Source organism: Aythya marila, assembly GCF_965140915.1.
Source record: "Aythya marila genome assembly, chromosome: 1".
Classification (NCBI taxonomy): domain Eukaryota; kingdom Metazoa; phylum Chordata; class Aves; order Anseriformes; family Anatidae; genus Aythya; species Aythya marila.
In genome coordinates, this window is record NC_139042.1 from 3,243,967 (window position 1) to 3,258,652 (window position 14,686).

Here is a 14,686-nt window from a genome sequence, read left to right on the forward strand (position 1 = left end):
GGGCTGGAGCAGCTCTGCTGTGGGGCCAGGCTGAGAGAGCTGGGGGTGGTGGGCCTGGGTAAGAGAAGGCCCCGGGGGCAGGAAAGCTGGGGAGGGACTCTTGGTCAGGGCTGGGGGGCCAGGACAAGGGGCAGCAGCTGGAGCCTGGCAGGGGGGAGGCTTCGGGGAGGCCTTGGGAAGAAATTCTGCCCTCTGAGGGCACTGAGGGCCTGGCCCAGGCTGCCCAGAGGAGCTGGGGGTGCCTCAGCCCTGGCAGTGCCCAGGCAGGGCACCTGGTATGGGATTGGAATGAGATGATCCTTAAGGTCCCTTCCAACCCAAACCATTCTGTGTTGCTAAGTTTCTATCCAAGGTGGGCTCAGAATCCACAGAGTTTTTGTTATGAGAGTCTGATGTTCAGTTCATTGAAAAGCAGAGTGAGAAGGGCTGGGAGAAGGAGGTAAGTGCCTTCACAAGGAGCACAGACCAGGTGCTGACACTGAACAACCAACAGACACAGGACATACAACGGAGAGGACATGGCATGTCGTCAAAACAAGGGCACATACCTCTTGGGAAGAGTTTCCCAGACACAAATGAGAAGATACTTCATTTTAAACAAAAAGGATGGTTTGATCTTTGGAGCTAATTACTTAGAGAAGTGGTGGACTGTGTCTGTTGATGTGTTTGGATCAAGCTAGCAGGGAAGACATTTCTTAGCCAAGAAGAAGGTGGATGGCTGCTGTGTTCAATTCCATGGTCTAGCATCTTCTGACCTCAAAGCCCTGGTTCTGATGAAGGGCTCAATGCTTATAGACCCCCCAGACCGGTGGATTTATTACTTCAACTTCATTCGAGAGCCATGATTTCTCTTTCCAATCTGAATCCTGCTTTTGGTAAGGACAAGGTCACTTGACTCCAAGGGCGTAGGTCTGACCTTCTTTTTATTCACCATTTCTCAGATGAACAGTAAAAAGCATTGCAAAATCTTTAATCCCTCTCAGATCCCTTGCTGGAGGGCAGGAGGTGAAAGGAGCAGTGTGCAGAGAGCATTGGCCTGTTAAATCTCTTTGCTCAGCTGGGGTGGTACATTACACTTCTGCCAGTCAAGTGAAGTAGAAGTAAGGCAGTGAATCAACAGCCAATTCTCTTGGCTTTTCACACTATTAGGTGCCCAGGGTGTTCCCCAAACCAAGCTTTACACCAAGCTGGGTGAGCAGAGGACAGGCTGTCACTGAATGTCAGTGAACCCTTTAAATTCATTATTCATTTTCTTCATTGCATTTGCAGATGGGAAAATGATGTGAGATGTGGGACTTCAGGAGAAAGGAACAGAACTTCCACTTAGAAGGAAAGACCTGAATTTTTCCTAGCCAGTGCTTAATGGGCATTTGCTCTGGGGGATTAGCATCATGTAGCGATGCCCCAAGCAGTGTGGCTGGTCATGTGGCTGGATTCTGGTCCTAAAGTGCCAAAAAGGAGAGCAGAAATGCCAGTTAAACAGATTGGAAAAGTGATCTCCGTCTTTGCAGTTGCAGGGGAGCAGCTTTGTCCAGACTCCTCCAGAGTTGAGCTCTGTTGGGTTTCCCTTGCTCTTGCAATCAGGATATCTTCCGAATCATCAAGAAAGTCATGGAGGAAGTCACCAGCGTGGAGAAATCCACACAGAGATAAGGGTGGGAATGATGTTCCCTACCCTCACCTGCCAGGGAGGGCCGGAGGGTCCAGATGGCTGCTTCATTGCACCATGAATTAGAGGGCTGCTGATCTCCCTGGTGCTCAGACAAGCCCAATCCTTCTTACTGACCCCCGTGCGAAGAACAGGGAGGGCAGTTTGCTGCGTGCTCTGCCCTTCCCTTTCGGGGTTTTCCCTGCTGGGGAAAGCTGGTTGCCCCTTACATAGCCATTTGGTTAATTAACATGCACATCAGTAATGACTGGAATACTTATGAGCTACCTTGTGGGGTGAGATCTCTTTTTTTTTTTGGACAGGGAAATCCCACAACCCAGGAACTCGGCTGCTGGAAAGAGGAATAATTTAAAGTGCTACAGAGAAGATTCAAACGGAGATTTAGGAAAGCTGCCTCACAACCTTTCAGATATTAAGTGGGCACGTGATTTTCTACTAGTCATCTGTCTTCTAGAGAAAGCAAAATTAATTCATTAAATATGGCCTGCGGCCAAAATTTGGCTAAACTGCCTAGTGTGTATTTCCTGACGAACAGTGATGCCTTGGCTGCACCAGGACACCAGTTCCTTCTCCAGGGAAAGACAAGGCAGAGGGATCATGTAGCTGGTCTGGATGTTTTCCAAGCAACTCCTTGTTTTGTGGGATTGAGTCTGTCCCATATTGTGTCTCTTTGGGATGTTTCCCCTGGGGATGGTTGAGAGGGGTGAAAAGACACAGAATCACACAGAATCGTAGGGGTTGGAAGGGACCTCAAGAGATCATCGGGACCAACCCCCTAAAGACATTTATTTTTTCTTCAGTCCTCCCATAAATGTTCTCCTTTTAGCTGGGAAAGCACAAAAGATAAATATATGGCTGAAACTCAATACAAAATACTTGGTTTTGTATGACTTGTCTGGACCATTCTGTCGCCGTAAGGGAAATGTCTTGTGTCCTGCAAGATCATCTTTCATCAGCTTTCACATCCCCCATGTCTCGTGGGACTCGCAGCTCTCAGAAAGTGTGCCTTTTTGCCGACTTTCTAAGAGTGTTTCATGAGAGTTTTTACTATTATGGAAAACGTTGCGCATCATAAATTTAACAATTGCTGATTGCCATGCAGTGCGGGTGACTTGGAGATTAAAAGCTGCAGAAATTTAATTCCTTGAAAGCATTTTTCGCTTGCGGAGACCAGACCCATTTCACGCTGGGAGCATCGTAAGGTGACACCACACCCCAGGAAGCACAAACATAGGATTTTCCTATATAAAGCACATGCAAATCCCACAAAGGTACAGCACGTACAACAGGCAAGGACGGAGCGTGGAGTTGCTCTGCCTAATGCAGATATTATCTGTGAGCTACGGTGAAGGGCTTGGTCTTTCCTTTCCCCTCCTGAAAGCAGTTTTGCTTAGAAGTTGATCAGTCCATCCAGCCTTGTGAGCAGTAAGGACAGGGCAGCTCTTCACATGCATTAACTCGTAGCCTGGGATTTGGGAGGTACGTGCAAGAAATCAGCCTCAGCCTGTTTGCCAGTTAATCTTTGGATAACTTTCTAGGACTCCGTTTACAAAACACCACTTGCATAAGCAACCTCCAGTCCCTGTCTCATTCACCACGGTGCAGGCATTAATCCTGGTGTCTTAGAGGATTGTCTCACACTGTCTGGAATTAATATTATGAAAGCGTTGGGAGTTAAAGTGCTCCTAGCCTTCCTCCACGCCGAGGGGCTGGGTCTGACCCATCGGTGTCAAGAGGGGGTCTATGAGTCGGGCTGTCAGTCCATTAATTACCAATTTCTTTTGCTTTAGGTTCATTCCTGGTGATTGCTGATGTGTTTATACAGGAACCATGGTCATTCTACGACAGGTAGGTGAAGCATTCCTCTCCAGCATTTCTAATTTTACCCCGACGCTCCAAGGACTAATACAAGTCTTCTCTGGGGGGAAGGGTCGCATCAAGCTATTTCCATCCCATTCTATTTCTCTAAAGGGACTGTTACAAGATGCAGGGATACTCATTAGCCTTAATCCTTGATTGGCTTAGAGGAAATCATTGCTTTGTGTGTGTAGTCCAGATTAACCTCACGCAATGCTCTGCTTCTATTTTCTCATCTGGGGTGGCCCAGGAGCTGCACGTGAGTCCTGGATATGCAGGAGAATAAAACAGGTTGTTTTTTTTTTCACATTTAAAAAGAATTGATGCATTAAGTTGCATGGAGAGTCTGGTGTAGACTAAGATATCATTTAGGGCTTCGGATTGTAGTTTTCCTTGCATCTGGGCATGACTGCCTCAGTTATCAGAGATAAGGAGCTCAGTCCCCTCCCAAAAGATGCAGAGGCATTGGCCTCACGTCGCAAACTCAGACAGATGGAGTTTGTGATGCCAAAGAAAACAGGTGTGGAAATTAAAGTAAGTTGAAATGCTGATCTGAAAGCTCGGAAGAGCAGCTGTGGCTCTAAGAAATACCCTACAATAGTTCTGTTCAGGATGGTGTCACTCCAGGCTGCCTGTAATGTCTTTCTGCTGCAGATCACCCTGCTGTGGTTCAGTTACTAGCTCCTAGTCTTCTGTATGTGTCTAAATTTGCTCTTTGAAGAGTTTTAATCAAATAGATCATCTTCCTTCTTCTCTAAAAACAAGGTATCTTGTCTAGGGGGGTGTTTCTGAAGTCTTTTCCCTCCTGCCTCTCCTAGGGTAGGAAAAATCTCCATTTACCCTACATTTATCCTATGACATTTAGGTGGACTCAGCTGTGAATGGAGAGCTGAGGTGCAGGAACCTCCTTATTTTCTTCTGTCCCCTCTGCTATCATGAAAGTTACAGCAAAGAGTGGCAGTAACAGCTCCAATAACATCATCAAGGCACCTGATGCCTTATAGCCCCCACTCCAGGCATCAATTAGCCTGGGGATCTATTAAGGGACTTGGCTCCTCATTAAAACCTCACTAAGCAGTGGATCTGGTGTGAAACCAGTGCTGATTTCTTGGGCTTTTACCTCTCCTACCTGCAGTGGTACAGCAATAAAGCTGGAACAGAGCAGGAGCAATGCTGCCCCTATGTCAGGAGGTGACAGAGCGTTTATAGGATGTTATAATGAAAGGAAAAACATGCTGATATTTTTGTCATGAAATCTGGATGATGGAAAATAAAACCTGGAGCCATTTGCAACTGATGTGTTGGTATCACCTGAGTGTTCAAAGCCCATCACCTTCAGGTAGGAATTACAAGAATCTATTATAGTGAAGCCTTGCTGACTATTCAGTGTGATAGTTCAGTCTCCTGTAGGGTTTTTTTAGAGCAGATAGTCAGTTGTTTTCCCTGCAAACATCTTAGTTCACAAGGACTGTATGTTGAAGGTGTATAAGGAACCCTCAGTTGGACTGCTAAAAGTTATCAGCATTTTTTGATGCACTACTTCAGGATTGCAACTTCTCATTACGAAATGAGAAAAACCCCAGACCTTCAAAACAACCTACAATTTTCAAAAAGGTCTTTCATTTCCTGCTATTCTCAATATTTTTGAGACTAAGCTGTCCCTGATTTTAGTTCAGATGCTGAGCAGCTTTTTGCTGACAAATATCAGGCAATAGATATGCATAGAAGTGGGTATTTTTTGCCCAGCTATAACTCAGGATTTTTGATTTTTGAATGTCTCCCTTAGAGGGTTGGCTCTGGACAGCTGAGTGTGGAGGACAGTGCACAGCTCTCAGCAAGGAAAAGGCAGCAGACAAGGCTCCTACCCTGTTCTCTGTGCCTTCCACTCAGTAATTCAGAAGAAAAGCCAATATTGTTCCCCAGCAGGGGCCTGCAGGGAGCCAAACTTATCAGCTTTAGTCGCTAGCAAATTACTGATGGCAAGTTCATTTCCATGCACAAAGAAAGGGAAGAAATAAAAGAAGGGCTTCCCAAATTCCTGTCCTGGCAGCCTGACAAGTTCGTTTGGCTCCACAGCACAGCAGCAGCTCATTCCTGCATGGTTTGTCTTTTATTTAAAGAAGAGATGGAGCTGAGACCAGGAGGGTGAGGTGGCCTGGAGCACGGATGGCCTGGTGAGCAGCACATCTCTGCTCCTCAACGAGGGGTTTGCCAAGGCCACCACAGTCCCGATGGCAAAGGGCAAGCACCTGCTGCTTGCCTCACGTCTACTCTTGGGGTTTCAGACAGAGAAGTAGAATTAGGAGTGAAAAGAAACAGCAGAGACCTAACAAAACCAGGTAAATGAAAGAAATGAAGGTCCTGATGGGCCAAGCACCATGGAACTGCCTCCTGCTATAAAGCTCTAGTTTAGTTTGACACCAGGGGGACAGACATGTAGGGAAGGTGTCTCCAACTAGTCTGAAGCTTTCCAGGAGCAAAAGCTTGGTCAGAAACCTCAGCTCTGTACGTCTGGTTCAGCAGTGCTGCCTGTGGGCAGTTCCTGGGGGCAATGCCAAAACTTCCCAGTTTCTCTGCAACCATCCATTGTGCCAAGTCGGTGCCACCTCTGGCAGTTCTTTGAGCGTAAAACCCAGAACTGGGCCTTAAATGCACAAAACAGAGAAATCTCAACACCACAAAGGCCTCTGAGGGGATCCCTTTGTATTAATATTTAAGTGTTTAAATATATTCAGTCCAAAGTCCCATTTTGACTGTGGGATTTGATTTAGATAGGATTGAAAGCCAACTTGAAAGAAATGAAGCCAAATATCTAATGTTTCCTTTGGGATCTGGCTCCTGAGTCTTCCCCTTTTCCAGTCTGGCCAGGGTTACCTTTGGAGGGCAGATAATGTTCCCTTGATAATTTCTGACAGCGTATAGGTCCCTTGAGGGAGGCCAAGCGCCGTGCCTGACACATGAAGATGGAGCTGGAGACCACTTTTGAGCTCTGGAGAGTAATGCAGTGGATCTAGGGCAGCTTGGGGAAGCAGCAGAGAAGGAAAGTGGTAGCCCAGAAAGCTGGCAATCCAGACCTTGTACCCACACCCAGCTTTAAACCCCACAAAACAAGCCCTATGTGAATAACGCTGTCCTTGACATAGAAAACTGTATTTTCTGAAGGTATATGTGGCTTCCTGGCAGATACCTGTTATTGTGCCAGCATCGTGTTTTGTGTAAAATTGCCCTTTCCCCCTCTTGCCACTTCTCCAGTGGTGATAGAGAGAGCAGACACTTTCCCTGGCAGCCTTGGGATTGACTGAAATCCTCCAAAATCTGCTTTTTAATACTCGTAAAACAAACTCCCAACCCTCCTGTAACAGCAGCAGCTCTTTCTGCACCCACCCCAGTTCAGTTAATACTTCCCAACACCAGAACTGCACACAGCACTGCGGATGAAAGGGACCCGTGCAGTTCATTAATGAGCAAGAACAGATTTTCTGATGGAGAGCATTCGCAGAGACTGCCTGCAACGCTCCAGGAGATGGTTTTCCTTCCTGGAAGGAAGAATAGCAGAGGGATTTTGAAACCTTTCGATCCATTCACAAACATCTCTCAGCTGGGTTTTGCGAGCGCTGTTTGCTCGGGGAGCTGACACACATTTTTCTGGCCCTGGGTGATATCAGATAACACACATTCAGCCTCGCATCTCTAAGTGATTCATTGTGCCGTATTTTTTGATAGCAAGAAGGGGGCGGGGGGGAAAACAAACATTATTGTAGGTCTTCTCAGGGCTGATCTGTAATCATGTAATTATAAAAAGCAAAGTGTAAGCCCGCTGCTTGGATTCCTTTTCTCATAAACACTGAATAATTTAAGTCTTCGCCCATTTATGCCTTGTATCTGTCTGATCTATGAGTCTGAGGCTTCCCTGGATAGCCATAATGCAGCAATGAAAAGTCCGGCACAAGCCAACCAAAGGGCACATTTGCATATAGATTGAAACATGAATCATTGGGAGTCATTCATTAGTTGCTGTGCTCAAGACATTTGGCATTTTAACAGCTCCCTGCATCAAATCCTTTCCGTCAGATTTATGGGACAATTAAAGCGCCCGGGTGGATGTGTGCAGAAAATGAAGCTGCAGGCTAGGGAGATGCTCTCGCAGCGCTATGGCTGCGGAATATAAATCGCAGGATGTCAAATAAAGGTACAGCAAACAGTCTCAGTCCTGGTGTGGAGATAGCCAGCGTCCAAGAGCCTGCATGAACATACTCCTTCCTGCTTGTTGATACCTCAGACAAGCTCCCAGCATCCGTCTTTCCCTAACCATAAGCACTGGAAACCTGATTCTGTTTGATCTCAAGGCAAGGAAAGCGTGGAGGGAGAGCTGTTAATGTGTGTGAGTGAGTTTACTTTTGCTTTTTCAAGAGGGGATAGCAAAATACCCAGCTGATGGGACCTCCGTTTGAGGGCATAGGAAATTGTGAAGCACCCCGTAACAGAATTTATCCTGAGTTAATGTTGGGAGCTTAGGTTTCCTCGGGGAAAAGCTACATCCCCAGGGACAGCTGTTGAAAAATATCTTGTCATGCCTGATGGTAACTTCTCCATGTCTGTCAGAGCCCCTAAAGATGTCACTTAACTTGTTGAGACATAGAGTCTGAAGCAAGAAGAGATAAATTCACCTCCTTTAAGCCACCTCTTTCTTTTAAGCCTTCCAATTCATCACAGCCTGACTCTGAAGAAGTCTCACTGTTTGTATAAGCTTTTCATAAAAAGAAAACACCCTGTAATGAATCTTGAACCTTGTGTGGCTGTGGGGCATCAGCTGGCACGGTGGGACAGGAGGCCAGAAATCCTTCATTTCCCCTTACCCCATGGGTAGGGATCAATGTGAGGGTTGATTTCCCTCAGTCCTTGCTCCAACCATCGAGGCTCTGATTCCTGTTCATGATGGGAAAAAGCATCTTCATCCCAGAGGTGCCAACAGAGCAGAGTGAGAGGCTCCTGTCCCCATCCCATCCCCATCCTGTCCCCATCCCGTCCCCATCCCATCCCCATCCCATCCCCATCCCATCCCCATCCCTACATGCTCCTATTATTTTTAACTAAGATGAGTTCTCAGGTGGGATATAGGGATTGGAAATCAGAGGGATCTGGGGGAAGGGAGGATATTTAAGCCTACAAGGCTGCTGTAGGAAATGTTTGTGATATGGCAAGCCCCGATGGGGCATGGGACTGTCCTTTCCATGTGTTTCTGGTACAAATGGCTGCCTGCTCAGCCTTCCTCTTCATCAAATACCTCTTGAACAATTCAAAAGCGTTCAGCAGCAAGACATTAGAAAACAAACCTTCAATATTTCATGGGTTTGGGGTCAGAGACACATCAGTGATGCTGATATACTCTAGTGAAAGATTTGGCTGTCCCAGTGCAAAATTCATTTATTTTTTCAAGCTGCAGCAGCGTTTGTTAGCACAGTGTCGATTTCCAGCAGTTTTCATTAAAAAAGAAGACAGCTTCAGCCTGGCTTTCCTGCAATCAGATTCAAGAAGCTGTGCAAAGCTCCTGGGGCCCAGGGGAAGGAAAGCAATAACAGACCTTTTCACTAGCACAAGCTGAAAAACGGAATTTCTTTCTCAGAAATAAGGTGAGGTGGGAGCACAGGGAATGTCTACTGAGCTGTCAAAGTACGGGCAAGAAATACAATCCTTTTACTGGATTTAGAAGTTGTCTTTGAAGACAGAGGTCCAATGAGTTTATCAAAATCATACATTTCACATCAAGTCACATTATGGATGGAGGGGAGTTGCCTTTTCCTTGTTGACCACGTCTACATATGAGTTTTGTGGACATGACAAGGTGATATTACGGATCAATCCCCTTCTCCTTCCTATCCCAAACCACCCTTGCTGCTGTCGGCAGCAGGGAGGTGGCAGTGGCAGAGGAATGCTGCTGCTTTCCTGCCCTGGGGAAAGGTCAATCTTAACAGCTTACGAGGATTTCACCCTCCATTAGGCAATTTCATGAAAGGAGAAAACTTCACCAGCTGCAGATTTCGAGGACTTCTGTTTCTGAACAGAAGTTTCCTGAGTTACAGTGCACAGAAATTGGGAACATAGATAAAATGGCCATACTTTTTCAGTATGATATGGGGTATTCTGCCTCCATAATCCAACTGCTGGTGAACAAGGGACAAGTCAGTGTATGGAGTAATTTCCTTCCAGCATTTTCCTGTCCTTCAGATGATTTCCTGGCCTCCAACTACAACATTACAGCTTGGGGATTTTCCCTGGTGTGATTTACCTGGTCAGTAGTCCCCAGCACAACACTTTTCCAATTACTTGCCCAGTTTTCCCTGGACCCTATAAAAACTCCTTACTTCTCCAGGTGTCCTATCCACCTCCATCACTTTGTGCTGAACCTAATTCCTACTCATTTCTTACTCCCAATTCCTAATTAATTTAGGAACACCTTATTCTTGTGCTGGAAAAGTGTTTTAAAGCCGTATCTCTACAGGCTTGCCCACACCTAACACTCTGCCATGGATTTCCACATGGGCTACTGGTGAAGACAGAATGGATCCTTGATGGACACTGAGATATCTTAGCCTTACACAGACATTTTCTTGTCCAATCTTGTCCAATCTAAAGCAATTGCTGAAAACACAGCTTCCTCCCTGCTGTTTAACCAAGAAGCAGGTGCCCTCCATCCTTTCACCAGAGTCACTTCATAGAGTCCAGCAGAAGAAGATGTTGGCTTATTTTCTGCTGGAGAAGACAGAGCGAAGTGCTGCTTGGCTTTAAGACTGGGAAAAGTGCCTGTGTGGGGCAGAGCCCTGCCAGGGATTTGCACACCACCGCTCCGAAGCCTTTTGTGCAGTCAGTGTGAATGCCACGTGAACAATTTATGTCCATCTCCCAGCACCCAGCCAGCCGTTTTATTGCCAAAAACACCACTGGCCAGTGGCTCTTAAGGTCACACGCTGCATTTTCACGATCTGCAAATCACTTTGTGAAGGCGTTTTACTGCCCCTTAACCCCATAAAATCGCTGCATGCAGTGCGAGGCAGCCCTTTCCCATTAAGTGGATGCTTGCAGTTAAACAACATTTGCATCCAGAAAAAGGCAACAGAGGCAGTAACCATATTTCCACGATGATTTTCTGTCAGCCTGTTCCTTACAGAAACACAGGTGTAATGAATCTATGCAATAATACTCTTGTGGACTCAAAATTAAGGCTATACAGCAGTTCCAGAGTATCTCAAAACAAGTATAAAATCAATGAGCATTTTTTACACGAATTAATTTCCCTTTACATGATGTAGGGTTTTACATGAGCACCAATTAGCTGCCCGTTGCTGGTCCAGGACATCTAGGTACCATGCAAACCCCCAAAAGAACTGTAAGTTTGGTTCCCAGGGTAACATCTAACATAATTCATTTATAATGCAACCTTTTTGTCATAAACTGGATGAAGTGTGAGACAAAATCCCTTTGGAGTCAACATCGCCTCATGCAGGCTCTGCAGCATATGCAGAATGGACTGTCCTTGTAATAAAATACTCACGAGGAAAATAAGAAGCTCCAAGAATACAGGAATTAGTTTTGGTCCCAAAAGCATGCAGGGCTTATTTCTTTTATGGCTTTATTCTTCCAGCTACCAGAGTTAGGACAACATCAATAATGTGTAGTCCCCTTGGCTATCTTATCAATCGCTATGTCTCGATAATTTCATGTATTGAAATAGGTCTATTTTTTTTTTTTCAGGCTGTGGCTATTACTTTGTTTTTATTCACTGGTGATTATTTGGGGGGACTTGGATTTTGAGGCAGGTTTCTGGGTCTGCAAGTGCACGAAAAGGGCTGATGTTGCTTCTCATCGCTCTCTGAAACCCAGATCTCTTTGCTATGTGCCCAGTGAGCTATAAATCATTAGCTGCAAACCCATCCCACGCTCGCAGCTCGAAGTCACCCACATCTGTACATGTCCTGGTCCAACAAAGTGAGGATTTTGGTTAAATCTGCCAACTGCATCTATGACTGTGATTGTTTCTACCTCATTCTGTTATCACTTTCACAATAACAAAAATGTCCAGGTGCTTCATGACCTCAAGATTTTCTTGAAGTCTGGAAGTATCTTTTCTCCTTTTGGAGTGAAGGGGGCCACCATCCTCGAGGCTGGTACCTATGGGACAAAAACCAGTATCAAGACAGCCTGGACCACAATTATTGCCAACATGATTTTTTTTTATTTTTTTCCATAACCCATTCACCTGCCACTCATTCCTTCCAGGAACTGGGCTTTCAAACACCCCCCTGGAGCAGTCCACATCTCTCTTAAGCAGTCACATCACAGACTCCCTCAGCATGCTATCGACTGAGCTGCAAAAAGCCTTGCTCCGGACCCCACACTCTGCTCAGTAACCAAGACAACCCTCAGTGCATAAGCAAAGGGAGTGTGCAAAAAAGGCAGTGCTGCCCAGATCCAGCATGGCAAAGAGGGAAAAGCAGCGTTACTCCCCTTTCATTCAATATTTCCAAAGATGAGAGAAGCTGTTTTAAATGGTAGGGCTTGTCTAGATGTATCAGTACCACTTTGGCTAATGCAGACCCTTAGCACAGACTTGTTTCTGATGAGAAATCTGCATTTATACTAGGATAGATTATTCCCATCTGCAAAATAAATAAATAAATAAATAAATGCATAAAATTAAAAAGCATTTTACTAGGATTAAACACTTCTTGACGCTATGTCTATATGTCTGTTTATGTAGGAATAGCTGTGCAGATTACTACAGTCCCATGTCTGTTCGGTACACAAGAACTAATTGCAGGCTGTGAGGTTGTGGAGAGGCGGGGAGAAGGGAAGGGGGAACCAGGAGTAAAGAAACGAAGGTGAAAGGAGCTCCCAGAGCACGAGAGATGAAGCTAATCAGCTGCCTCCATGCGCTGAAGGTTTGAAAGGGGATTTTGACAGGTTACATATGAAAAGTAAAAGAGATTTTAAATCATAGATGTTGGAATAGTCCTGTCTTTCTTTCTTTCTTTCTTTCTTTCTTTCTTTCTTTCTTTCTTTCTTTCTTTCTTTCTTTCTTTCTTTCTTTCTTTCTTTCTTTCTTTCTTTCTTTCTTTCTTTCTTTCTTTCTTTCTTTCTTTCTTTCTTTCTTTCTTTCTTTTCCCCCAGGAATGTAATCAGATAAAACAATTGAATTTGTGTCATAGCTTTTTGGCTTCTGTGAACAGCCTTTCTGAGCCAGAATGACAAACGTCACTTCAAATTCACATTTCTGTGTCTGATCTTTTGTGGGTTTGGTGTTCCCCTTCCCAAATCATGTTCAGACAAGGCGATGACATTCCCTCAGTCCCATCATCCTTGCTTGCCACAAGGAATGGCATGCATTCGATGGAGAACATCCCAAATCCTTGCTTCTGTGTGGCTGAGCACAAGGGGAGCATCGTGCCTCCTCTTCCAGCCCAAAGTGCTCCGAGATGTACCCTCACTTATCTGGGAGGACTGGGCTGACTCTTTTTGGAGGATCCAGATGGATCTGAGAGCTCCTAGTGCAGCACAAGTGCAAGTTCTCCAGTCCCAGGACCTGAAGGAACAGCTCATTGATTAATAGTGCCAAATTACAAGCTCCTATCCTGCAGAGCACCCCCTCAGACCAGCGAGGAGCACTTCACGCCGATTCCTCCTGATTTTATTCTTCTCCTCTCCAGCCTTGCAGATTTGCATGCCTTATGATTGCTAGGCTGTCTTCCTTTGGCCCCATTCCACGTGCATTTGGGACGGGGCCTGTCTGGGGGGCTCAAAAGCTCAGTCTTCATTTCCTGTTCCACTTCTTATCAGATTTTGCAGCCACGTCCCCAGGCGGTGGCCGTCAGCTTTTTGTGCGAGCCTTCAGCACCCGGGGCCAGCCTAATCTGCTTGCGACATCAAGGGATTGGGGATTCACCTCATCGTCCATGCCGCTAAGACATCTCCATCAGCTACGAGTCACGGATTAAATGCTCCATCCCCGTGTTTGTCTGCACGCCTAAAACCCACTACTGAGCTCAGAGATCCTGAGCAGTCAACAAACTCCTTGCCAAAAGCCAGGGATGGGCGTAGGAATCACCGATTACCCAGCCTCATTGCGTCCCTTGCACACCTAAATCCATCCTTTTTGCCCCTCAGCAGCAAACAGGAAAAGGTTGAGACTGCTGCCACGTTTGTGGGTTGTTTTTTCCCCCCCCTGCTGTCAGTATTGAAGTTACAGGCTGAGCGAGTGGTGCATTGATTAGTGAATTATTTAACGACTCCCCCTACATCTCTGCCTCGGCTTCAGAGAGCTTGTGTGTGCAGCACGTTGCCTGGGCTGACAGCCGGTGCCTGATGTGCTGCAAGGAACTGGCAAGAAAATGTTATTTATTTATGAAAAAGCAGCAGCAAAGTTATTAGGGTGACCAACTACCAGCAGTTCCCCTGAAGAGCAGCCCCAGGGACCTTTCAGCATCCGTGGTAGGGTTAGGAGTCATCATATCTAGCTTTGGGCACATGTAGGGTAGGCTTCTAGCTCCAAACTTCGCTCTTCACCCACCCCTTTAGGTCAGCATCATCTGACCTTGTTTAAATACCTGCTTTATAGAGAGGTACCCATAGAAATGCTGCCTTTTTCCCTTGAATATAGCAGAGACTCCGCTCTCAGCTGAATCTGAAGCTGCAGAGATCCAGCAAATCCTCAGATCGGGGCCCAGGATGGCTCTTGGGGCTCGTACTTCCATCCCTGCAGCGAGGAGCTAACGTTACCCCGGGGAGCTGTAACCTAACCCTGACGGCACTGCTGCCAGGCTGCCAGCCAGCTACAGCTTCGTTTTCCTCCACTGCATCCCTCCCTTATCACTCTAAGCGTGTTTATTTGTTTCCCACATCAGGCATAGCACGTTCTCTTATAAAATGCATGCCGACAGGAGGCTTTGTGCTGTTTCCCTGCTCCCTCATGCACACAGAAGAGAGGCTGGTTTCCAGTCCAGGTTTAGCAGGATGGGATTTCCCATCTCCAGAAGGCCGTGCAGACAACACCACGCAAACACCATGCTCCTCTGTGGCTCTAACAAGTCCCTGGTAAACTACAGGGGAATGATGCAGAAAATGCACAGTGGAAATGTGTGGGATTTCAGCCCAAGGGAAAAGATGAGC

The 14,686-nt window shown here is 46.1% G+C and overlaps 1 protein-coding gene across 2 annotated transcripts in view; it reads left to right on the forward strand.

Moving 5' to 3' along the window:
* MYO7A (myosin VIIA) overlaps positions 1 to 14,686 on the forward strand; it is an 86,693-nt gene that overhangs the window by 11,022 nt on the left and 60,985 nt on the right. For both annotated transcript variants that reach the window (XM_082766185.1, XM_082766186.1), the window contains exon 2: positions 3,460 to 3,517. In XM_082766185.1, the coding sequence (XP_082622311.1) occupies positions 3,500 to 3,517 (18 nt within the window). In that variant the 5' untranslated portion in view covers positions 3,460 to 3,499. The remainder of the gene's footprint in view (positions 1 to 3,459; positions 3,518 to 14,686) is intronic.